General features: G+C 55.6%; 10 protein-coding genes across 10 annotated transcripts; 4 read left to right on the forward strand and 6 right to left on the reverse strand.

Moving 5' to 3' along the window:
- Positions 1-328: 328 nt before the first annotated feature.
- On the reverse strand, positions 329-1191 carry GCG54_00008791 (uncharacterized protein; the record flags this gene model as incomplete). Its single annotated transcript, XM_045408750.1, has 3 exons — positions 329-801; positions 916-1003; positions 1165-1191. 3 exons carry the CDS (start codon positions 1189-1191, stop codon positions 329-331), a joined length of 588 nt encoding a protein of 195 aa, XP_045266493.1.
- Positions 1192-2080: 889 nt separating this feature from the next.
- On the forward strand, positions 2081-2527 carry GCG54_00008792 (DNA-directed RNA polymerase III subunit RPC10; the record flags this gene model as incomplete). Its single annotated transcript, XM_045408751.1, has 3 exons — positions 2081-2090; positions 2147-2433; positions 2492-2527. 3 exons carry the CDS (start codon positions 2081-2083, stop codon positions 2525-2527), a joined length of 333 nt encoding a protein of 110 aa, XP_045266494.1.
- Positions 2528-3027: 500 nt separating this feature from the next.
- On the reverse strand, positions 3028-3473 carry GCG54_00008793 (Mediator of RNA polymerase II transcription subunit 31; the record flags this gene model as incomplete). Its single annotated transcript, XM_045408752.1, has 2 exons — positions 3028-3303; positions 3372-3473. 2 exons carry the CDS (start codon positions 3471-3473, stop codon positions 3028-3030), a joined length of 378 nt encoding a protein of 125 aa, XP_045266495.1.
- A 2631-nt stretch (positions 3474-6104) lies between these two features.
- Positions 6105-7697, forward strand: GCG54_00008794 (uncharacterized protein; the record flags this gene model as incomplete). Its single annotated transcript, XM_045408753.1, has 2 exons — positions 6105-6322; positions 6416-7697. The coding sequence occupies 2 exons, from the start codon at positions 6105-6107 to the stop codon at positions 7695-7697; spliced, it is 1500 nt and encodes a 499-aa protein (XP_045266496.1).
- Positions 7698-8033: 336 nt separating this feature from the next.
- Positions 8034-8804, reverse strand: GCG54_00008795 (uncharacterized protein; the record flags this gene model as incomplete). The annotated part of the gene is made up of 1 exon (XM_045408754.1): positions 8034-8804. The coding sequence occupies one exon, from the start codon at positions 8802-8804 to the stop codon at positions 8034-8036; it is 771 nt and encodes a 256-aa protein (XP_045266497.1).
- A 2122-nt stretch (positions 8805-10926) lies between these two features.
- Positions 10927-11379, reverse strand: GCG54_00008796 (40S ribosomal protein S27; the record flags this gene model as incomplete). Its single annotated transcript, XM_045408755.1, has 3 exons — positions 10927-11109; positions 11195-11257; positions 11377-11379. 3 exons carry the CDS (start codon positions 11377-11379, stop codon positions 10927-10929), a joined length of 249 nt encoding a protein of 82 aa, XP_045266498.1.
- Positions 11380-12081: 702 nt separating this feature from the next.
- GCG54_00008797 (Phosducin-like protein C2A9.09) lies at positions 12082-12922 on the forward strand (the record flags this gene model as incomplete). The annotated part of the gene is made up of 2 exons (XM_045408756.1): positions 12082-12146; positions 12205-12922. 2 exons carry the CDS (start codon positions 12082-12084, stop codon positions 12920-12922), a joined length of 783 nt encoding a protein of 260 aa, XP_045266499.1.
- Positions 12923-13822: 900 nt separating this feature from the next.
- On the forward strand, positions 13823-15470 carry GCG54_00008798 (uncharacterized protein; the record flags this gene model as incomplete). Its single annotated transcript, XM_045408757.1, has 2 exons — positions 13823-14352; positions 14408-15470. The coding sequence occupies 2 exons, from the start codon at positions 13823-13825 to the stop codon at positions 15468-15470; spliced, it is 1593 nt and encodes a 530-aa protein (XP_045266500.1).
- Positions 15471-15624: 154 nt separating this feature from the next.
- On the reverse strand, positions 15625-16969 carry GCG54_00008799 (RNA 3'-terminal phosphate cyclase; the record flags this gene model as incomplete). Its single annotated transcript, XM_045408758.1, has 2 exons — positions 15625-16712; positions 16810-16969. 2 exons carry the CDS (start codon positions 16967-16969, stop codon positions 15625-15627), a joined length of 1248 nt encoding a protein of 415 aa, XP_045266501.1.
- Positions 16970-22758: 5789 nt separating this feature from the next.
- GCG54_00008800 (uncharacterized protein) lies at positions 22759-24378 on the reverse strand (the record flags this gene model as incomplete). Its single annotated transcript, XM_045408759.1, has 1 exon — positions 22759-24378. The coding sequence occupies one exon, from the start codon at positions 24376-24378 to the stop codon at positions 22759-22761; it is 1620 nt and encodes a 539-aa protein (XP_045266502.1).
- Between the last annotated feature and the right edge of the window lie 59 nt (positions 24379-24437).

The raw sequence follows: 24437 nt of genomic DNA on the forward strand, positions 1-24437 counted from the left end.
TTTTGCGAAAAGACCTCCCCTCGAGGGTTGACGAGACGGCGACGATACCTTAGTCTAACATGTGTTTCTTCCCCCCAACCCTCCCCGTTACGCAACTTGTACCAAGAAATTGACTCCTCCCGTGAATCTGGTTTTGTTTGTACTTCCCGTCCTGTATCTCACAGCTTTGCGTTCCTTCTCCCTCTCTCTTTCCCGAGTAGACCCACCCAGACGGAGGGAAAGCGCGTCCTCTCCAAATGCAAGATATGTCGGAAGTCTCCCCTTCGTCCTCTCGAATGCAATAAAAACTGACGATCCACTAAACCCCAAGCCAGCCGCAGCAGCCTCATCAGCCCCTCCTGGCAGCCCTCTCCTTCCGTCTGCGCTCCCACTCGGCCCTCTCCTCGTCGTCGCTCCCGCTGAACTCGGCGTCGTCATCGCTCTCGTCGTCCTGCACCGGCGGGGGCGCCGTGTGGTTGGGCACCGGGGGCGCCTTGCCCTTCGGGGCCGCGGCGGAGGAGTCGACGTTGATGAAGTCGCCGGCGTTGAGGGAGGCGTACTCGTGCTTCTGGATGAGGTCGCGGAGGGCGGCGTTGCGGGGGTCGACGAGCTGGAGGGCGGTGAGGCCGCCCTTGTTCTTGACGCGCGGGTTGGAGCCGGCCTCGAGCATCATGTCGACGAGGGCGTTGCCGAACTCGCGCTGGGCGGGGGGTTCCGAGTTAATCCAGCGGATGGCGGTGTGCAGGGGCGTGTCGCCCTCGAGGCGGTTGACGGGGTCGCATTCGAAGTTGGGTTGGTCGAGGAGGAGGTCGATGATCTCGTCTACGGGAGGGCGGGTGTGTTAGTGGGATGGACAGACAGTAAGTACATGTGTGTGGAGGAAGGGGTTTGTGGTTGGAAGCGAGTGGGCAGTGGTTGGGATGGGCTCCAGCGTACAGTTACCCCGCGAGGCGGCTTCGTGGTAGAGGTGGTTTCCCATGACGGTGGTTGTCTCGTTGAGGATGCGGGAGAGCTCGTCCTCGTCCTTGATGTCGGCGACGACTTCATTGAAGAGGTCGGTGTTGTTGCGGCGGCAGGCCTCGATGAGGATCTCCTTGACGGAGGCGCCCTGTGTTGGGTTCGGTGTCAGTCTACCCCTCCTTGATGTTTTGGGCAACAGGCAGATCGGCGACATGAGCGACTTACCTCGTGTTCCTCGTTGTCACCCGCCATGATCAGTCGGCCCTCGCGAAGGTATTGACGTCGTTGGGATTCCGGGGGAGAGATGTGTTTCGAAATGGCACCGTGCTGGAGTGGGATGGGTGCAGGTAAGGTAAAGGTAGGTTCGGTTGGTGGGGTAAAAGTTGGGTTCGTTTGTCGGTGAATTCGGAGGAGGGGCTCCTGCGTTGCGTTCGTTCGTTCGTGTAAGGTAAGGTAGGCCTGGCTGCGCTAGGTAGTTTGCCCGTCGAAGAAAATCGCGAAGTGCAAATGTGCCCAACGAAAGGATGCAGATTTCGCGCGCACACAAGGCGAGACAGTTGGACCAGGCAGATGTATATCCCGTCAAAGGTACAGGTGTTCGGCAGTGGTGGTTGGGCCAGATCTGGGTCAAGGGGACGTAATTGGGGGAGACGTGAGGTGTTTGGCTGGGAAGACCCGGGCCCAGGAGGTGGCAGTGAGATCTACCAACCCCTGGAGGCTGTCTTCTTTTAGCGGGTGTGGTACGTAACCGCCGGCGGCTTACAGAGACAAAGGATCGCTGTAACAGCTCACAGTGGTTGGAGTGCCCCGCCGGTAGGCGCTAATTGTCGAGGGGACGGGTAAGGCGGGGGAGTGATGGAAAGGATAGAGGGGCACGGAGATTTATTTGGGCGGGATCCGGCGGGATGAGTCCAGTCCCAAGGTGAGTGATGGATGCCAAGCTTTTCTCGGTGGTGAGTCTTGACCGAGGTGTGACTTCGTCGTCCCCCACCGTCGCATCTCGACCCGCTGAATTTTCTACGATCACGACAATCACCGAGACATGCTTGCTGCGCATTCGCACTCCCCTCAGCAGCAGCAGTATAGCCGCCGCATTATTCAGCCCTCCCGCTAGACACGCTGAAAAGCTCCAGCCGCCAATATGTTGCTTTGTAAGTTCCACATTCTCTCCAACGCGGCGACACCGACTAACGTTATGCCTCGCCAGTCTGCCCCAACTGCGCAAACATCCTGACCGTCTCCGCCTACGCCGGCGTCCGCAACCGCCTCGAGTGCCGCACCTGTCCATTCGAGCACGCCATCACCGAGCCCATCTACTCGCGCCGCGAATTCGAGCGCAAGGAGCGCGAGGATGTCTTTGGCGGTCCCGGCGAGTGGGACAACGCCGACAAGGCGCGCGCGCAGTGCCCCAAGGAGGGATGCAACGGCGACGAGGCTGCCTTCTTCCAGGTCCAGATTCGGTCTGCTGATGAGCCTATGACTACATTCTTCAAGGTACGCTGCTGCTACTTGGTGTGTCTGGGGTTGAGGAGAAGATGCTAACAGAACACAGTGCATGACTTGCGGAACGAGATGGAGAGAAAACTGAGGAGCGCGTCGTCGTTGGTCTACACTGCTTGGCATTGCGTGGCGTTGGGGAATATTCATTTGCTATGTTAGAGGCGCGATTGGTGCGCCTGGGAGAGGGTATCGAGGGGTCTTCTGCCTTAATCTCTCGAACCAGTTTAATAATACCCTGTTGGACGTCCGGCCGTCACTAGCCTTCTTGACGCCATTTCCCATATACCTGTCTGACCTCTGTGCGCCACGTCTGTATTGGCATTGATGTGCATGCCTCTCGCGCTCTTCCAGAACCAGCGATGGTAATCGCCCTGCGTAGGCCGCAGCATGCGGCTGCGGCGCTTCAGGGCTCTGTAGTTTTGACCCCAGCTCTGGCTCGCATCCATTCACCCATAATGCTGAGATCAAATGCGTCTGGTTCCTGCCGCATCCCAAGACATGTAAGGGTCCGTCTGACGTCCCCAGAACGCCGTCGTGAGATTCAACAGCGCGAATCCGCGTCAGTATTGTCACCGTTCGTCCTAGGCCTCAAGCCTCGCTGCGGTGCCACTCCACCGGCGCCTTCATGCCATCTTCAATCAGCCTCGACACGAGATCTGGACTAATGATATCCTGTCGGAACTGCTCCTGCTGCAGCAGCTCGAGGTGCTTGAGTGTAGGGCCAGGGTACATGATGTACTTGAGGTAAGGCGGACGGGTCCAGTATTGGAGGTAGGCGAGGTACGCGACGAATTCGGGGCGGGTAAGCAGCTTTTGGCTGGCGAGGTGGTTGAGGTAGTAAGGGTTCGCGAGGGATTGGACGAACTGTTGGTGCGACGGTTAGTGCTGTTCGCGATGATGGAGGGCGGGCGCGAAGAGGGGGGACAACATACCTCGAGCTCGATCTCGAACCGCGTGTGGCCGCCGTAGACGGGCTCATTGTCTGCGGGCGGCGCGGGCGGTTGAGAGGGTGTTTGTTGGGGTGCGGTGGCCATGTTTGCGGTTGCGATGGCGATTGTGGTGGATGAGGGAAGAAGGTTGGATGGTGTTGACGGGTTGGCGTGGGTGTGGTTCCGAGCTGGGACCAGGGTTCGAGGCTAGCTCTGGATGCCCGATAGTTGAGGACCTTGCTGTATTTCCAGGACGTCGTGGCGATGGTTTACAACGAGTTCTTTGCTGTTATCACGAAAGATCACATAATTTCTAGCAGTGCTTTATTACCAATTGAAGCGTTGAAAAAGAAAATGAACAATTGAAGTCGGCGGAAACAGCTACGCAACTTCAGTGACAAAAGTGCCTCACTAACATCATTTTCGGTGAAGGGTCGGTGAGTTGCAGGAGCTTTCGTGGGGACGCTGCTAGGTCCCCTGCACCAACATCAGAGACACCCTTCTGCAGATCAACACCGAGCTTGGGTATCGCACGGTTTGATATGAGCTTAGTTACGCAGGACAGAATAAATTTATATCTCGGTCGGCATCACAGATTAGATGTTCGAAACAGAAGAAGAAAAAAAGTCAAAAGTTCAGTTCTCGAACTCGTCAGTTCAAGAACCTATGAAAATCCAACCAAGACGTCTCTTGAGGTTTTCTACCATTCTTTAATCGGACCGCTGGACTAAGCGGGACGGAAGAGGTGGGAGGGGGTGTCTCTCGACCGTCGGATGACAGCAGGCAGGAAAAGCTCCTTTATCAAAGACGGGATGGAAGGGTTAGGAATGTGGGTGAAAGGTGAAGGTGAGGTGAGGTGGAAAGAGCCGTTGGGAAGGAGGGGTGAAAGGAAGGGGCGGCCCACCTCTCACCCGAAGCTTCAGTAGTTAGCACCATGATCAATCGCAGTCTGCGTCAGATACGATCTGTATTTACTGCGGTCGCTTTTCTCAAATGCTAGATGCGACGATGCGGTCACTTGATTGCGTTTATCAGATGACTTTCATCATTCAGGTTGAAATTCAGGGCACGCGATACTTCAGAGATTACGTATTGACAACTCTAGGTATCTCAGATTTGCCCTGTTGACCAGCTAGATCCTATCGACGTATCGCCTCACAAACACTCATTAACCCCTTCCGCGTCTTAATTTACTACATGTACTGATATTCTTTCGAGCCGCCTATTTTTCCTGTGCTAGAGTGACTACTTTCCCTGTGGTAGCACACTACGTTTTACCGTCGTCTTCATCGTCGTCGCTGCCGTTGCTGTCGTCGTCTTCTCTACCTCTATGTCGTTATCAGCGTCTTCACTGCTAATGTCGTCGTTGTCTTCGATAAGAGCAGTTGAGCATACAGTAGTCAATCAAGCACAGGAAAATTGAGCGGTCTCATTCTTTATATCTTGGAAATAATTAACCTTACCGAAACACCTAGGCTACGTCTTACAAGATTGTAAGCAGAACCAGCCTATGTTTCGGATATTAATGTGCTTCCGTTCTTTTTAGATAAAGCAGCACTAGACCTAGCTTTATATCGACTGGAGCTACAAGAGCAGAGACTTTGTCTCATTTTCAAGCTTGGTAGCAAGCAAACATATTGATCAGCAATGTACTACATCGAATGACCAATGGTCAAGCAATTTTCATACCTCTTTTTCCCCACAAATGCAAACCAGCAAGCTGAAATAAAAAATTTCATAAGTGTCTTCATTAAGACGAAACAGCTTGATCTTTCGAAAATGATTACTTGTCCTGGAAATGCGCACGTTATCTTTACCGCTTCGTTAAGTGACAATTTCAAACATAGACTAGCAAAACGCTTCGAGAATGAGTGAAAAATCAAGAGAAGTTCGATAAGATTAAAATTGGGGTTTTTAGAATGCTTCATGAACGATGAAGTTTGTTATCTAACAGCTAGTAGCGATCAGATGGAAAAGCCGACGCCGACGGTAGAATGCAGCACGATCTTGCTCTTCATTTAAAGCAATTATTTAGTTCACCTCTTATTTCTCACGACTTGTAATCTGAGTTCCAGCATATGATGTCCTATGAAATCTAATGCAAAGCCTCTTTAATTCGCTGGGATGAAAGTTGCAAAGATGTTTAGGAACTACACGGGCGTTAAAAAGCAACGCTTGACATGCTTTTCGTCTTGTTCACGCTGTTGTAGCACTTTGACCACAAAGACCTGAGGCCCCAAGAGGAGCCATGATTCCAGGTAGATAAACACAGAGGAGGTTCAAGCGAGAGTGATCATCAAGAACTAGTGAGCCCATAGAATTTCAATACCTTTCATCACGATTCTTGCGCCGTCTGAGTCGATTAAGGAGCTATGAAGCTCGTCCGAATAATCCTTGGCATCATTGAGCGCATTCACATGGGTCAGAATAGATTCATGTCTAAACTAAAAACAGACATGGATCATGAGAAAAACTTGGTATTCTTCCAGTATCAGCGGTGACTTGCAAACTGCTGCCGGAGTTGGGAGCGGCGCCGGTGAAGTCAAATGGGCTCGGTGAGCGGCCTCAACGGCCATGGACCCACTAAATAAGGCCAAATCGCCCCATTAAAAAGTTCCTGGGACATGGACGCGCTAGCCATTTCATCGTCACTGACCTGAGCTCCCGATCACGAAATTTCGCGACTTCAACTCCCAAGAGACGTCCCCTCGTCCAACACCTGCTCCCCCGGCCACAATGGCTTCCAAACGATCCCGCGACACGTCAGACGCCGACGCCGGTCGGGCTTCCAAGCGCAGCAAGAAGCCTCGCGAACACCAGAACGCCCACATTGATCCGACATGGGGCCAGAAATACGTCTTTTCGGCCACCGAGAGCGCGACGACCGTCCCTGTCGACCCTGAGCTCGACTTTGAAGACGACGGAGATGCGATGGCATATCTTAAATCTGTGAGGTGAGTCGCCCCCATTCAATCTGCTCAAAGCTCTGTTTTGTGCTGAACTTTTGTGCAAAGTTAGCGTCCCGATTGCTGATGGTGAGTGTCTAGGACGCAAGCGAACGGAATCCCACACCTCCTCGTCGCACCCAAGATCCCGATCGGACCACAACTGCCCAAGGAATTCCAGAATAACCAAGACGGAGAGGAAGAGCCTGAAGAGGGAGAAGACGTAAAGGAGGACCGCGAGATTTACACCTCGGGCCAGGGCGATTTCAGGGGATACTACCACGACGGCGCATACACGGCCCGCCCGGCAAACTGGGAGGAGGCCAACGACACAGGTACACACGAAGAGGGCGAGTGGGAAGAAGAACACGGCGGCGACGGCTTCTTCGACCCTAACGAAGACGACCCCGCCGTCCTGCACGCGGCCTACTTCTCCTCTATCCTCGCGCGCTTCAACTCCCTCCGCGGCACCCTCCACGCCAACCCTCCCGCCTCCGCCGTCGCAGCCCTCCCCAAGAGCCACGGCCACTTCGTCGGCGCCTTCGGCCCAAAGTCCTCCACCTTCTCCGTCTGGTCGCAGCGCCTGCGGACGTCGGACCCGATGCCGGCGCAGGTGGCGTCGATGGACAAGGACGGCGTGCTGCGAGTCATCCGGGTGCTGCTGGGCGGCAAGTTCCTTAGGAGAGGGTACGAGCTGCGGGAGCGCACGAGCCGCTGGCTGTGGGCGCTATTGGCGCGGCTGCCGGAGCGCGGGGAGCTGAACCATGCGGAAATTGGGTGGGTGCGGGACCTGGGGAGGCGGGCGGTGTTGATGATGCAGAGCCTGGCGGACATGGCGCGGCTGCGGGACGCGCTGGAGGAGGAGGGGATGGACCTGGGGGTGCACGACGCCGTTGACGAGAGTTCAGACGACGAGGACGTGATGCGGGAGATGGAGGTTGAGGAAAGGGACGGGGAAGCGCCGGCTCCCGATAGCGAGACTAAGGCTCCCGCTGAGGAGTCCAACGGGGAGGATGCTGAACCTCAGAAGCCCGCTGAGCAAGGCGAGGTTGAGGACGGAGAAGTCAACGACGATCAAAAGTCGGAACCGATGGACGTTTCTGAGGATGGCGAGGTGGACGAAGGCGAGGTGGCGGAGGAGTCTGCACCTGCTGAGACGTTGGAGGAGGCTAGAGCTCGCCTTCTTGCTCAGCTCGATACGACGGCGGCAGATGTGCCTGCTGAGGCAGCAGAGACGGCTGAGTCTGACGACGAAGACATGTCGGATCAGCTGCGTGCGCGGATGAACATGCGAGCCACGCTTAATATGATCTTGACAGTCGCGGGCGAGTTCTACGGGCAGCGGGACCTGCTGGAGTTTCGGGACCCGTTCACAGGTATGTAATATCACGAAACAGAAGGGGAATCGCTGGTGGAAAATGTGTACAATTTGTGGCTTGATGAGCTCCCAAACGTAGCATGCTAGCCTATGATATCGATACAAACAGTGGTGGCACAAGAGCCCATTCAGGAAGGGCATACATAATACAGTCCACCTCAAAACCTTCCGCAGGTTCATCCTGCTACCGCAAAGAGATAAATCCATGCAGACGTCCTCAAAGCAGCTCTTGCCGAGTACAAATGCATTCATCCCCTGAGTCTCCCAAAAAGAAAGTGAACTCCACACGCCTGCGCCCATGGAAACATCGTACAACAGAAACAAGACTTCCCTTCGCATCCTCTATGCATCGCTCATATCAGTATCAGGGGTAACCAGAAAATCCGCATCCTCAAAGTCGTCCGCAACGACCAGGTTCTCCTGTCCCGCGCTCTTGCCGCGGCGGGTCTTGCGAGGGACTGCAAGAGTTCTCGCATTGGCCCAGCCAGACGGCGCAAGGCTGCGCGGGCTGATGGCACCCTCCAACCAGGCATCGTGGTTCGCCCACATCTTGACGGGCGCATCGCTCTCCTCCTCTTCGTCAAAGAAGCGTTTGCGGCTGCGGCCGTCGCTGGCGGTGCTCTCGACGCTCTCGACGCTCTCCTGGGAGCTGCTCAGGCCCGGCATATCATCGAGGCCCGGGACATCGTTGTCGGAGGAGAAGTCGTCCTCGTCGGCGGCCACGGGCTGCGCGGAGAGGCCGCCAACCTTGTTGATGCCGCAGAACGGCATGAGCTCGCGCTGGGAGGCGGCGGCACTGCGCTGCTTGCGGCAGGTGGTGCCTGACGGGGTTGTCCGGACGACGGCGGGGCCAGAGACAGGAGAGCTGTCGCTCCACAGCTTAAAGCTGCTGTAGGTGCCCGTCTTGTAGCCTTCCGGGACGGACTTGCGGATGCGCATGCCGACGGAGATCAGGTTGGACTGGACGTCCGAGGGGAGGCTGTTCTCGGGAGCGGCTGGTGAAGGGCCGGCAGGCGCTGGGCCGGGGCGGGTGGTGAAGAAGGAGGTAATTTGGCGCTGGGAGGGATCGACTGAGGCGCCGGCGAAGGGACGCTTCGTTCTTGGGGCCGACATGGTGCAGCGGAAGGGGAGGTCGAAAGACCAGGCCACGGTTACGGTTTCCTTGAGGCTTTGGCTGATGATGACGAGAGATTGTCGTTCGTCAGGTCGAGGCCCTAGCGTTTTAGCTCGGAGTATTGAGGAAGCTAAGATCGTGGGATGCGGGTTCTTGGTGGTTGGTAGAGTGGAGAGTGTCTCTTTGTCGGACAATTTAAAAAACGACGGTAACCGTAGAAACAATCGGAAAGCGATTGAAGTATGACGTGCAGAAGCGAGAAAGAGGGGAGATGTTGAAAGAGGGAGAGGGGAGAAGTGGTTGGGAGGAGATTAAGTTGAAGTGGAAGGGGACGTGGAGTGAGGTGAAATGACGGCGGCGGGGGCTGGGCTCTGCGGTGCCAGGTCACTGGCGGCGTTTCCAAGGTGAAGCAGGAGCCCGCTGACGATCCGCAAGACCCAGCTGATCGCGTCTGGGCGTGTTTTTTCGCGAAGAATGCGCGTGAGGTGGGCCACTTTAGCAGGTTTTATGGAGACCATGTGCACTGAAACTAACATTGGCCTCTTAGTGATTGGCGCCGCCGCCCATTCCCTCGCTACCCAATCGTCGGGGACGCTGACGACGGCGTTGGTGAGCAGCAAAAAACTGGCTTGGGCCCGGCCGGGAAGGCAGGGAAGTGGATGCACCCGTTCCATGGACTCCGGCACGTCTATTTTCGGGGTCCAAACATCTTTTTCCTCCTGTTGAAATGCAGTTTGCGAAACGCGATCATTTTTATGGATGCCAGCGTTGCAGGTGCTCCATGCTCTCAAGGCCCTGTTGTCTGCTCAATGTGCACTGAGCAGGAATTGCTTTTTGGGAACCGCCGTAAACTCAGCGGCGAGGTGACGCATCCAATGGGTGATCCTGTGTGAAAACGGCGCTGATTTGCAGGAGTGGCACAACCGAGGCCAACTTACACCAAGCGAGCTTGCGAGGTGCGAGGGCAACGTGCATCAGTGAGGAGAAGCTCCCCCAACACCGACGTTCCGGCGGTGTAACCTGCAGCAAGATGGCGGACGTTATCTTGGGGCTGAAGTGGCCAATGCCATCAATCAGTGAGACATGCACCAAGCCAGGCACGCGATAGCAAATCAGAGCAGATCAACAGAACTCCATCTCAACCTGTAAAGTCGGGCATACTTCTTCTCTGTCGGGTGTATTACAGTGAGAGTGCTCATCAGTCGGGATCGATGTTGAGATGAGTTAAGACGCAGAGTTGTAGAGTCGGAAGACACCGACTTAACGGATAGACCGACGCGCATGAAACAAATCTTAAGGATAGACACTCGAGCCACATCACACGAGCCCGTCTTCATCACGACACTATGCATCAATATGAGAACCGAGTGGGCGGGTGGATTGTGGAGCGTCGCAGATCTATCAAGGTACACACATTTGAACACACGAGCAGCGCACATGTAGCAAACACTTCAGGCACACGAGCATATCACCGTACCAAGACACCACACACTGCACTTCACCAGTCACGACAATCACATTCTGGGGGTCCGGCGTTTGTGGAAACCATTGAATTTCGCAAGCAGTGCTGATTCCTCCGAACTCACTGCACTCGGGTATGAAGCGATCCTCAATCAGCGGTTCCACGTCCTCACGTCCAGGTCAGGTCATCGCAAGACCACCCCAAACGCTCATGTGAAAAGCCATTTCCAGCTGTCCACCCCATGCAGAGAGAAGACGACGTAAACTCCAGGCGTAAACGCAGAACAACGTTAGGAAAGAGGACGACGACGACGAAGAGCGGTTCTTGTGTGCTTTTGGTAAGAGAAATGCATTCGATTCGTTTTGCGTGTGTGATGCAAGGATATCCGGAGACCCCAAACGCCCCTGTGATTTTTGATTTGGTCAAAAGGAATTTTTGGATGTTCCATCTTCTATCCGCAAAGGTGTCTGATTATGTTCTGTTCGGAGACAGCAGACTCTAAGAGCCTGTGCCAGGGTTGTCTATACGCCCATGCCCAGGTCGCTTGCTTTTGCAGATCCGAGATGTCCCACCAGTTGATGAACCGTCCAAGTCGTTAGATTGAAAACACCCAAGGGCCCTTTTTTTGTTGTCGAAAGAAAAGCGTCCTCGCGGACAGTTTACTTTCTGCGGAAGGAGCAGCCCTCAGTGAGTCTCGCCTTACCACCGGTAGGCTGGCACAGGACGGTGGTGCATCCCTGGCAGATGACGACGGTCTGGGCGTGGGAGAAGACAGTAGTGATGGTGAAGCAACCGGGGCACTTGACGTCCATGAAGAAGGAGCGGGGAGCAGGCACAAGGGTCTGCGTCGAATGTGTGAGCACATCATGGTCGTGATGATGGAAGAGGGGTGGTGGTGTTGGTGGTGGTGCGGAGTGGCGGGCGTACCTTGAGCTTGTGCTTGCGGGCCTCAGCGGCCGGGGAGGGGTTGAGGAGATCAACGGCGAGAACCTGGGAGAGAAGCCATCAGCATGATGGTTCCATCATCAAATGATCGCGTGCGCGCAGTCGTCGTGTGTGTTTGCATCGGCCTGCGTGTCCGTCGTGTCCTTCCGAGTTCCCCGCCGTACCATCTTTTCCCCCTCTTTCTAAAGTTTTTTTTTTGTCGCGGGTCGGGCCCAAGTCGTGATTTTTTCGATTTGCCGTCGGTCGGGGGGCGAAATTTGTTCAAATGCACACACACGGCGCTGCACGTAAAATCAAGCAGCGGTGAGCTCTTACCATCTTGACTGATCTGATCGGTTATGGATTGATCGGTTATCGGTGCGAGTGCGGTCGGTCTTGGACGGAACTGGTGGTGTTGAGAGGCAGTTGGCACTCGCAGAGACTTGAGGGTTGAGCGATGATGGGGAGATCTGAAAAAGTTCGGTTCGTGTGCCAACCGACTCGCTGGGCGGCGAGACGCATGGGCCTCCGCCGTTTTTGGACTAGCGAGGAGGGTTAGGCAGCCCCAGCACGTGACGGGTCCAGCGAAGGCAGCGACGACCTCCGAAATCTTGGCCCCTGCTAGGTACCTTACCTAAGCTGGAGCTTGGGGTAAGGTGAGGTAGCGGGGTTAATGGCTTCGATGCAATTCCTACCCGAGTGTCATTGCGTCAAGGCTGGGTACTTCAGGCTCCAAACATTTTACGCAGCTGCCTAAGTCACTTATCATTGATACAGCTGGTTGAAACCTCCTTCTGCGCTCTGTCGCTCCTCTACCTCTTCCTACCCATCATTGCCTGACTTCTTCCCATTTCCTCCCTTCAACCTCTGCTGCGTCTGCACACGTCACAATGGCTGCCCCCGGAGACCAAAGAATCGCCGTACCCATCGATGATCCCAACGCAGACACCGAGTGGTACGTTGCCGTTTCTCCTTGAAAGTCGCGCGACGAAACCCTGACACATTTGCGCCAGGAACGATATCCTCCGCAAACATGGAGTCATCCCCGAGAAGCCCCCAAGCCCGACACCCATGATCGAAGAAGCAATTCTCGAGGGTCGACGATTGGCACATGAGAACAGGTTGGAGGGCAAGGACCTGGATGAGCTCGACGAGCTCGAGGACGACGAGGACGAGGCGTTCTTGGAGCAATACCGTCAGAAGAGGATGCAAGAGCTGAATGCGCTCACGAAAAAAGCTCTCCACGGCACCGTCTACCCGATCTCGAAGCCCGAGTACCAGCGCGAAGTCACAGATGCGTCCAAGAACGGACCCGTATTTGTCAACCTTACCTCTTCGCTCGGCACGAACGTCGAGTCCAGAGTGCTGACCGAGCTGTGGAGGCAAGCGGCTAGGGAATACGGAGACATCAAGTTCTGCGAGATGCGCGCGGACAAGGCCATTGAGAACTACCCCGAGCGCAACTGCCCGACAATTCTGGTGTACAAGGACGGTGATATTGTGAAGCAGATCGTCACGCTCGTGCAGCACGGAGGTGTCAAGATAAACATGCTCCAGATCGACAACCTCCTGGTCGAGGTTGGCGCAGTCAAGGACTCAGACATGCGCGTTGTTAAACGCCGCAGACAGGCTGAAGACGAGGAGGAGGAGAGGGCGATGGGCAACAAGGGTATTCGACAAGGCACCGTATCAAAGTCAAAAGGCGACTCTGACGATGAGGATTGGGACTGAGGGAAATTTGGCATGACGGTGACCTAGCCGCGGGCCAACTCGGGACTGCTGCACGTCGATGCCATGAAACAGCATCATGTACGTGCCAAATCTAGCGCATGCCGGACAGCCGAGAGCGCGGAATGATAGTTACACGGGGGATATATACATCGCTGACGTGTCTCCCGAAGAGCTCATTTGCTTGAGCCTTATGGGTTGTCCTGCGATGCGGACCCCGCTTCGATCGATTGCAAAGATCTATAAGAGCCAGACATTGGTGGCACGACCCCCAAAGTCTTCGAATACCAAAACACCAAACCTGTTACCTAGGCACCCATACCGCAAACCAAGCTGGATAGCGTTGCTTAACTTTGACAATAGCCAGGGACAGAGCTGGTTGCTGGCATCGTGTCGTGCATTTGGTGCCCCGCGTGTTGTAGCGGATGGACCCTTGAAGATGCATGTGGGGGTTCAGGGTTGTTCACTGTCCATGTTCTTCGATTCGATACAGAGTACCCCGCTAACCGTATCCGGAGAGCTCCGGTCGAGTTAGGACGCGCGGTAGCGTGTTGATCAGGTTGCCGCAGATGTAAACAAGCGTTGAGGCTTCAAAGAGCACATCGATTGAAAACTGAGCAGTTCACGCCGATTGACCAAATTGCGACAGGCGCCTCCTCGGCGAGTTTGGAGCTGCTCGGAGCTTGGGTCGGAGATCGTGTGATCGCAGTCCCCTGTGGAACCTAATCCCGGCCGCCGAACGCGTTGAGCCCCCACTTGCGTCACGACGCGCCTGGCCGTGTTCCACTCCTGCCGGTGGCGGGCGGGCGCTGCGCTGGGGGTAAGCTTCACTTAGACCTCTCCTTGCGCACAATTTCGTTTCTGTCCACTTCCTCCTAATCTTTCCCTTTTCCATTCTTCGAGATGTCCGACGAACCTAGTCTCCCGAGTCTCCCACCTTCCCTTAGCTGGAACGCGCAAACAGAGCGTTTCAGCAGCAAACCCAATAACCCAAAGAAGCGCAGGTACGACCTCAAGAGCCATTCCGCCGCGCCGCCGTCATGGTCCAACTCGAGCGATCCCGCCGTCTTCTCCAGCGACGATGACCCGGGCCTAGACAACTACGTCGAGGGGAGACGCAAGAAGCGGTACATTGGATCATGGTACCAACAGCAGCCTGCTGCATCATCCGACTCAGCCACGGGAGAGCCGCGGCCCGCGCTGAGGGGCAAGCGGGCGTTCAAGCGCGACATGGATTCCGGTGTTTGGATGGGAAGCGACAGCACCGACGGGGACGACACGATGATGCCCGAGCTGCCGACGCAGGCGCGGTTGCCTCAGCTGAATGCGGCCCCCGCACCGGTGCGTCGCAATGTGGTTTCTTCGGAAGAGGTGGAGGCGCGGGAGAAGATTCAAAGATTCGTGGACGCAGGAGAGGAAAAGATTGATCTCTCGTAAGTCATTTTTTGCGATCCAATGGAAAGCGATGCGTACTCATCCCTCCGGCAGAATGATGGGTCTCAAGTCGCTTTCTGACGCGACTGTTCGGATATTATCTGAGTTCTCTTGCATCCCCGTTGTCGCCGAAGGAGTACCTTTTGAACACAAGGATCCTTCTTTGGAGCTCTACCTCTACCGCAATCCCCTGCAAAGACTCCCTGGTGCCGTCTTTGACCTGGAGCATCTGACGGTGTTGTCTCTGCGCGGATGTAGACTGAGGGAGCTGCCTCCGGCGATTGGCAAGATGCGCAAGCTCAAGACTCTCAACCTGGCCCAGAACCTGCTCAGATACCTTCCTGCTGAACTGCTCGACCTAATGGCTGCGCCGTCGTCTCTCGTGGAGCTTCTCCTCCAAGGCAACCATTTCTTCCAGAACGCTGATCTTCCCCGTCTTAGTGACATGGACAATCTTACTGCTGAAGATCCTGAGGGCAAGAATTTGCTGGAAGCCTGGCGAGAAGGATTCAGCGGCACTGCTGGCAGATTCTTCGCGCGGTCTCCCGTCCACTACCTGGACACCTCAGGATTCTCGCATTCGGAGTTCCGCCTCGACCCTGAGGCTGTGATGGTGCCGATTGACAGACCAGAGGATGATGGCGCCTCCCTCGTCACACCTCCCTCATCGGCCCCGTATCATTCCAAATCAGCTGGCAGAAGCGTCATGAGCGCGCAGGGAAGCCGTGTGCCCAGTTTGATGGAGCTGGCTCTCCGCAGCGCCTACAAGACCTCGAACCTCGAGGAGTTGCCCGACTACATCCCCGAGATGCCGAAGCTTCAGGGCCTGCTGGAGCGTGCTGCTGACCAGAAAGAGGTCGGCGGCCAGACGTGTTGCGCCTGCAAGAAGTCATTCGTGGCACCGACGGTTCAGTGGCTGGAGTGGTGGCAGGTCTGCTTGGTCGAGAGCAGACAGAGGGAAGGCAACCACTTCCTTCGGTCGCGACCATGGACTGATCTTCTCGAGGAGAACGACGGTGCCGTGCCATTTTTGAGAAGAGGGTGCTCGTGGAAGTGTGGACCCGCTGAGATCAGGGAAGGGCAGTGGTCGATTCGACCGGCTGAGGATGCCGCGTAAGGCCGTGGCTGAGAGCCACTTGGCGGGGTTTCAGTGCGCAACACGAATGCGCGTATGTCACGGTTCAAAAGGCTAGGAGTTGGGGGCAGGACCATTCGAATTTATTGTAATTTTTATGGGTATAGGCAATGGCGTTCTATGATTAGCCGGGTTTTCAACTGAAGCTCGTTCCAACACCTTCGCATATCTCGCCCTTATTGTACCACTTCAACCCTGGCAGAATCTCAGAAGCAACCCACCTCGCCGTCTGCGAATGCATGCTCCCCTGCCCGAATGGTTTCTCAGTCCTATCCCGCCTCATTCTTTCCCCAAGATCCGGCTCCGCCACGTTCTGCTGTAACGTCTCCGCATCGGCGCCCTCCGCCACGGGGCTTCGCGGGAACGACGTGCGGCCCCCGGCGAGCGCCTGGAAGATGACGAGCTGGTCTTGGAGGAACTCGTCGCAGACTGAACCCTTGACAGAGAGCTCCTTGGCCAGGTCTCTGACTACGCGCCGCGAGACCAGCGACGCGATGCTTTCTTTTTGCTTCCCCTTCTTCGGCGTGGACATGAGTATGTCGCGGCCCCAGCGGAGCCCCGTGGCGGAGCGGGCGACGAGCAGCACGTAGATGCGCGCGTCGTGGCCCGAGTCCTCGACGATCTTGAAGGTCACCTCTGCTGTGGGGACGTGGGCTGTGATTTCTTTTGTGAGGGCGTTTTGGAGGTCTGAGTGCATGTGCGAGGGGACGATCATGGAGACGTCTACGTGGCGGACTTCAAAGTCATGCTCTGGTGATGGGAGTGGCTGTAGTCTCTGGCCCTGTTTGAGAGGGTGGATTGTTAGGCATATTGCGCCTCTGCTCTGCGGACCGAGACTCCAGCCGCGTTTCTTGAGGTTCCTTTCGATGGTGATGCCGAAGACGTCTTGGAGCCTGGGGAGGAGGACTTGGTCGAGGTATTCGTAGCTTAATGACATGCCCACGTTTGTTCCACCTGTTATTTCGAGCTCCACGGGGGCCGGCTCATCCTCGCTTTCCGCAGCGTAGAGGAGGAAGGGGAGGATTGCCTGGAGTATGAGTAGAGTGCTCGCTGCGCCGGTGTCTGCGGCAATCTTGATCGATCTGCTCTTGCCGTCTAGAGCGTTGGCTGGAGGTATGCGTGGGATGAAGACGAGTGTGCTGCTGCCGACTTCTAACCCTTCCACGTCTGCTTCGGTGGCTTCTGCTAGCCATCTGATCGCAGTTACGTGCTGAGCTTTGAGACCTGAAGGAAGACGTCAGCTGAGGACGCAACTTCAGTTGCCTATTGGGGCAGTGCTTCTTTACGAAGTGACAGAATGGGGAAGCTGGAAAGCACGAACCTCCTCCCTTTCCGCCTGAACGGGTAGGTCGGTTCCCTCTCACATGTATGATCTTGACAGCTTGGGAAGTTACGGAGGCCAAGGCGACGGCGACGCGGACGAGCTGGCCGCCGCCTTCGCCAGTGCGTCCGTCTATCTCAATTGTTTTGGCTTTGCCCATTGGGATGATGTCTGTCGTTAAATGGTGCCCGGAAAATACTTAAGTAAGACCGAAGTGTTTTCGGTGGGATATGCGTGTAAGTGTGCTGCTTGCTGACCCGGATTTCAATTGGTCTTGGTACGCCTTCGGGGATCACCGCTGCGAAGGCGGATGAGGCGGATGAGACAAGAGCGTTTTGTCAGCTGCTTGAAGACAGTGATGGAAAGTTCTTTCTCGTAGGTTTGGGAAAAAGAACTTTTGGTGCTCAAGTGCTCTCAAGGTATTTGAATTGCAAATAAGCAAAGCCAGGTTAATATGACTACTGCCCATGGATGCCTATTTAAGCGATACAGGAGGACCGTGGTTCGTAGTTGACTCACTCGGCGTAACACAACAGCGGCCTCATTAAGCTCCCGCGCCCATCGCCCATCTATCTCAACCAGGTAGGTGTCGAAAAAGCATTCTCAATTAGGATGCTTCTCTGTTTGTCCGGTAATCTAATTACCCGCTGCAGAACCGGAAATAAATCATGAATTCCGTTGCCTGCAATGGCGCAGTCAAGGATGAGTCTGAGCCCCTTAAAGGAACGTGGTGGTCTGCTTTCGAGTGGTTCGACCGAACCTCTGCGTCGTCAGCACATGAAATGGGCTTTAAGAGATGCCCATCCCCAGTCCACCATGATGCATAAGTATTCTCGATGGAATTCTCGATTGACGATTCCGAAGGGTAGTTGCAGTGCAGGTTTTCCCCATACTCTGTTTTGGCCCTTGATTCCGGCTGTTTGCGTGGATAAAGTTCTCTGGGCCCGGTCGATCCCGCTTTCATAACTTTACCGCCGCTTGGACCCGACTCAATCTTCACCCCAGCTCTTCTTCTCCCCTTTCTCCTTTTTCGTTTTCTACTTCCATCACCTTCTCTTTCTCTCAAATTTTCTGTGGCAAAAGTTCGTTCGGAGACGGCTTCATTTTCGGCGGGCCTCCGCCGCCTCCGGCACCTCCACTGGGCCGAGACACCGTACGCAGCACGGCAGGGCCAATCAGCGCTCACGGCAGTGCCTCAGTTGGCAACGGCCAGTATCTAGGTCGCGATCGGCATGCATGCACTGCCGGTGGATTAACACACTCGGCCGAATTCATTCGACGACTCAAATGCTGTGTAATCGGCTAGTGGCCAAAAACAGGCATTGACTTCAACCGAGGCCTCGAGGAAAACTTGGTTGACGCGCATGAGTCGTGATAAGGCGAAGCGATGATTCACGGTAGCGGCGAGGGAGGCAAAAATTTCCAGAGGCCTGCGGCTGTGGCTTTGCATCGAAGAGGTGGCTGTCGAGCACATACAAGAAGGTTGATGTTTTCGTTGAGGCTTGCGAACGGGAGAGCCTCTCTTGATTGATTTGACCACGACTTCGTGGCTGGTACGCATATGCCACCAAACCCGACCCAAGCAACCGGCGACCAGTCATCATTTTGGGCATACACCTCTAGGCAGCCTCGACACGCCTAGACCTGGACGACGCGGCATGAACGCGACACAGAGAACGCCTCTCCATGTGGCGGACGACTGGTGGAAAAAACAAGGTTGCATGTGCTTGTGTGAATTACAACACATGTAGTTGCCTCGACGCCTTGGAAAGCTGGGCCGATATATAAGTCGACCTCGCTCACTCATGTCACTTGCATCGAAGGGACGGGGGCGACTGACGACACTCTATTGTTCTACGAAGGAGCAAACAACAAAGGAGAGGGGTACCCAAGTGGGACAACCTGGAAACCGGACACCCCTCCGACGTCGCATCAGATGGGTGTTTCTGAAACCAATATTCAAACGCCTATTCTATTCCTACAACGCCTCGTATATATCTGGGGCACGCCGGCCCTTGGTATGTTCTTTCATATTGGTATTTGAGAACCGTCTTTGCAGATGCCATCTTTCTATTCGAATGTTGTTTTGTCTTTGCCTTATAGGTATGGAGGGGTAGTATGAGGTCGACAAAAGTATGAAATAGGTATATCGGACATCTATCGTTCAACTTGGGACTAACTGTCGAAGTAGATATGTTAGCATCGTCCTTGAGGATAGTCTTGGTGGAAGACTGAACTCACTTGGATCAACCCAACATTCTTACACCATCACCAACATCGATCAATCTTTACCGTTTCCCATATTGATAGTGGTCATCCAAATCCAAGTTCGGAGAGTAATACGACTGTTGCGAGTTCCCGCTGCTGGGGAATTGGCTGTTCACCCTCTTGATCGCTGCGGTAGCGTTGGCACCATATTCATGCGGCTTGTATGCAACACCAGAATGGTTCCGGGCATAATCAGCGCTTGACTGTTGAGAAGCAGCCGCACCCGCCGCCCGAGGATTACTGTGCCCCCTTTCGTTGTCAGTAATACTTCTTATTCTTGGCCGCTTGCTCCCCTTACCCAAAACTGCCCGCGTCATTGTACGTCGAGCCATAGCTCTGTTGGGGCGTTGACGACGACATGGTGTTGGAGTGGGATCGTTCGTTGTCACGAGCACTCTTGCTTGACTTGGACTTGGACTTGGACTTGGAGCTATGGGAAGTGCTCTTGTGGTGCGTTTTAACCGGTTTGTATCTGAGGAGAGGGGTTGGTATGCAGAGTGTTGTCGAGTCTTGGATGTAGGAAGTTTGTCTCTTCTTAAGCTTTCTTGCTGTTGCTGTTCATCAGTTCGGACCTGGCACACGAGAAGCTTAAAGGAGTCATCGGCCATTGCCCCAGGCAGCAAGAACACTAGCTTTTGCACCCACGTCTTCCTGGCTAGTGTTCCTGGGCGGCGCGGCGCAGTCGGGGTCCTTTTTCCACTTGGCAGGGTCGGCCCAAGCTTAGGTGCTCTTGCAAAAACCGCGCGAGTGCGCAACAGCTCCGAAACTTTGTGGCGGCGTCAAGAGATGACCAGTCGGACGCAGGCCATCACGCACTGACTAATGTTCCGGAGGCGACAAGAGACGACGACGACGACGACGGCGCGAAGCGAGTCAAGCGACGCAAGTAGACAACGACTAGGCGGCATGGACAGATGCCTTGGCGAACCGCCGAGGACCGGTGTTCGAATGCTGACAGAGGTGGTTCGCCAAAGAGTCCTGTTCAGGACTCTGGGGGGCCCTGGGCCTAGGCCTGTACATGGGATGGTGCCCGTTGTTGCCGTCTGACATATCACATGAGGTGGCTAGCAAGGAATCAGCCGTTCGTCTTCCATTACGTTTGGAAGAGGAAAGCAAAACCCCTGGGCCCTCGCCCGGTGAAGAATGGGGGGTAAGGGGAGAGAGAGAAAAAGAGGGAATACGGTACGTTGAACGAACCCGGTGCAGAAGGTCAGCCTGAGCTAGCCAGCTCACCGTCACTGCCACGCATAGCTCCCGTTGTTGACAAGGTAGCCCAGGGCTCGGTGCTCACAAGCCACCTCATCGCCCCCAAGGTCAACCATCTCAGGCATCGGTGACAGGAGTCGTCGGAGTGCCTACGAGAAAGCCCCGATACTGCGGCCATGGCATATTCGAGTGGCGAGAGTTTACGAGCAACGGAGCGAGGCCATGCAGTGATGGAAGCAGGCGTTGTGCTCTTATCCCCTTGACGGAGCCCGCGCAATTCCAGTAGGAAGCGGGGAAATGGCACATGACGACAAACCTGCAAGCTAAAACAGGCCCCGGAACCACAAGCATCGCTCCCCGGGGAAACAATGTCCCTGGCATGGGACTCGATTCTGCAGGCCTCTAGGATTCGAACAAGGAGCTCCTCAGAGACAGAGACGGAGCGACGAGAGCACAAGCGAATCCAGGATTACCTTTGCTTCCCTGTGGAACGCGGCTACCTACGAATGATGCCGCAGGGGGAGGGGGCAGAGTGAGGGGCTTCCAAGGCTTACCTGCCGATACCGCCCCCCCCCCCTTTTCTCAACACCATCGATTAGCCCTGTGATTGTCTCACAGCCAAACCGTTCCTTCCCCTAAGCCCAAGCCCACCGAAAGGAAACGCAGAAAGTACGTCCCGTCATTTCAATGAATCAAAGGATTTATGTTGACACCAGCTGAGAGAGAAGCTGAGGCGACCGCGTCATCCTGAAGTGCAGTGTAGGCAGGCAAGCAGGCTGTATGCGGGCATCCCCTTTCGGCGATGATGTGGTACCCAATTCTCCACCATTCTTTCTTTTCTTCGCAATCACCCTGTCGTCTTGTTTTGGGCCGCCATTCTCCAGTGATTAGCATGAACGCGAAGAAAATCGTCCGATGCGAACTCTTCGAAAGACGCAGAAGAGTGGAAAATGCAGCTAGCCGCTGTGCCGTTCTCCAAGAGCCAGCTTGCAAGGGGTGGAAGGGTGGGTGTGTTTGCCCGGCAAAGGGCAGGCACAGAATGTTTATCGACAAGAAGCTTGCCGTTCTTGATAAGCGAGCTTCAGGCCTGGCCGCATATTTGGTCATACGTCATGATGCCGTTGGGGCCGACACCGAAAGAACAACCGGACACACGCGTTTTTGGCTGAAGCCACTGCTTCTCGCCGCCCCCAGGAGACACCATCGCAATGAACAAGACAATTTTGAGATGAGACAGCAAAGAGAAAACTGCAAGATGGCGCCTGACGACTGTTACTCGTCCTTTAGACGCGGTCCACCATCTCATTTTCCCTGATCAGGCTGGGCTGAATGGCCGCTGGAGTCACTCACTTGCCGAATTTGACGCGACGCTGACCAAAGCTGGATAATTGCAACCACACTCTATTGTGAAGCATCAGGGCTGAAACTGCTGACACACTCTCCTTAGGAAGGCGGAAAGGCTTGACCGCGGAAAGGTTGATGATCATGTTGAGGCTGCGATGATACAACAAGGCTATTACCTGAGATTGCGTGGATTTTGGAGTTCTATCCCGCTCGTACCCGGTCTCCGATCTCAGCTCAGCAGGGGATTGCATCCTTCTCGCTCTTAACAATTCTTCTATTTTGCAGAAACTCGTCAGACTTCTGTGCATGAGACCAGCATCAATGGTCAACCTATATTCGGTTCTGCTTCCTCAGCCAAAATCTATGACCGCCCCCTACGATCGATACGCGTCAGATGCGACCAAGCCAGACGTTTCGGCCCTTTTGCTGCCTGCTACGACCGCTTTGAAATTCCTTCGCTTGGCCTGCCGAACGTTTGTTGGAATGTTCAGGCAACAGCCTTGTCAACATCCCGTTATCGCCATGGAGTTACGGTCGAGGCGAATCGAAGCCGTTGCACCCAGCCCTGTTCATCCGAGGAGAGAAATGGTTCATCTTAGAGGCGCCCCAGAGACATCAAAGACCCAAAAGTACAGGCTGAGTCGACAAAGCCGCCGCCACTGCAGTCATGAAGGTGGTGCTCATACTGCCTGTACCAGCCATCGGTGACTGGCTCGCTACCGTGCTGGCTGGCCTTGGCTATGTTGTACCAGATGAAGGAATGCTGTAGGTCAGCGGCCCAGCTGGCATATGTGCTGTGCCGTGCGGTGTGCCCTGGCATCGAAAACGCCGACGGGATCACTGCCTCGCAGAGTCAGAGTTTTCATGAGCGTGTCCATTCAAACGCTGAGAAACCATGCTCGGTGTGTGTCGCACGTCTCGAGACCTGGATTGGGTCTGAATAGGCGGATTCAGGCTGGGATCTCGCGACATCGAAGCAACCGGTATGTGGCTAAGCCACAGGAGCTTTGGCACGACATGCTCCCGGGGCGCGAGGTTGAGGCAACGGCACAAACTACAATGGTTTGCTTGTTTGATTTCTCAGATTACTCGATCTGATTGGTGGTCTTCCGATCTAGACACGAATTCTGACTACTCTTTCTGCAGCCCGTACACCCCGTTCTCGTCGAAGAACACCAAGATCGCTTCGCTACCCCTGACATCCACCGTTCCGTCGACTTTCTCGATGACCATATCTCCTACAGGCTGTCCTTGGGGAAATGACTGGCCACTGAAGGTTGCCAAGTTAGTGTCGCCGGTGTTAACAAAGGGCGCCGTCATGCGCTTGGCATAGATGCTTTCGCCCTTGGCAGCATCCGCAAGAGAAGTGAGATCAACGCTGACAGAGAAGTCGGAGGTCGAGTTGGCATAATACGGCTTCAAGTTGACGAGGGCAATCTTGGAGATGGCGTCATCGACGTAGAAGGCATAAGCGGCGAAGCTCTCAGAGTCGACGCCGGAAGGCGCGTCCAGAGCGCGGACCTGGGTCCCCTCGACGGCAAACGCCTCAGCCATGAACAGCTGGGCAAGGAACGACGGCAGCGCGCGCGCCGGACCGCGCTTGAGGCTGTCGCGTGGATAGAGCATCGAGTACGTGCTGTACCCAGGGCTGCCGTTCTCGCCGGGCGTGTTGCTCTGGTCGCTGGACTGGAGCACCAGCGTGGCACCCATGTGCAGGTGCGTCGCGGAGGCGTTGCGGGTGGCGTAGATGAGCTCACTGTCGACGACCCAGAGGGCCTGCGCGAAGGTGTCGGTGACGTTGGGCTTGCCGGAGCACGAGACGGAGTTGAACTCGCCAATGTTCCAGCTCTTGCCGACGTCGAGCGCCGCGCGGGCGGAGGGGTAGATCTCCTCGTCGCAGTAGCGCACGAGCTCCGTGTGGTTGAGGATGTTCTCGATCGTCGCGCGCACGTTGCGGGCCGGGTCGCAGGTCGAGAAGGGGTACGAGTGGATCGAGTAGACGCCGACCTGGTGCTCGGAGTCGACGCCGGCGGGGATGAGGGCGATCGGCCGGACCTCGAGACCCGAGTCGTCGGTGGTCGCAGAGGAGGCCCACCAGCGCTCGCTGGTGAGGTTGTTGGTCCCGGTCTCGTTGACGGCCGCGTCGATGGCGTGGGTGTACTCCTTCCACTGGTCGACGTACGCTTGCGTTGAGTAGTTCCAGCGCGTGGAGGCGTAGTTGGTGGGTTCGTTGCCCAGTTCAAAGTATGAAATCTTGTCGCCTTGGTACTTTGTGGAAGCTACCGCAAGGTCCCTCGCGATATCCAGGCTCTCGTTGCCGAAGTTGAGCGTCGAGATGAACTTGGTGCCCTCGGGGAAGTTGTCCCAGCTCTTGTAGTAGTTCGGGCCAACCGTCGTCCGCCACACGCCGCCTTCGGGGCTGGTAGTCCGGACGGAGTCAGGGCCTTCCGGATCAAAGATCATGCTGTCCATGGTAATGCCGCCGGGACGGATGACGGGGTGTCCTCCATGTTCGTGGATACGCTCGAGGAGCCCAAAGGTGAGGTTGTTCGGGGTCGTGGAGTTGCCAAAGAACTCGACCCAGAAGGCGGGCTCAAACGAGAATGAGGCGAAGGAGTTGGTGTGAGGGATTGAAGCTCCTGCAGCCGTTCTCGGGACGTTCAGGGTTGAGGCGCTCGAAGTCGAGCTTGCCGGAAGAGCGTGGGCTGCGCGGGCGGCGAGCAAGGCCGTGGCACTCCAGAGAAGACCCATGATGACAGGCTACTGTGTTTCGACGATGGAAGGAAAACCTTAGACGGGAAGGGACTGTT

The sequence above is a fragment of the Colletotrichum gloeosporioides genome, assembly GCF_011800055.1.
Source record: "Colletotrichum gloeosporioides strain Lc1 chromosome Unknown consensus_30, whole genome shotgun sequence".
NCBI lineage: Eukaryota > Fungi > Ascomycota > Sordariomycetes > Glomerellales > Glomerellaceae > Colletotrichum > Colletotrichum gloeosporioides.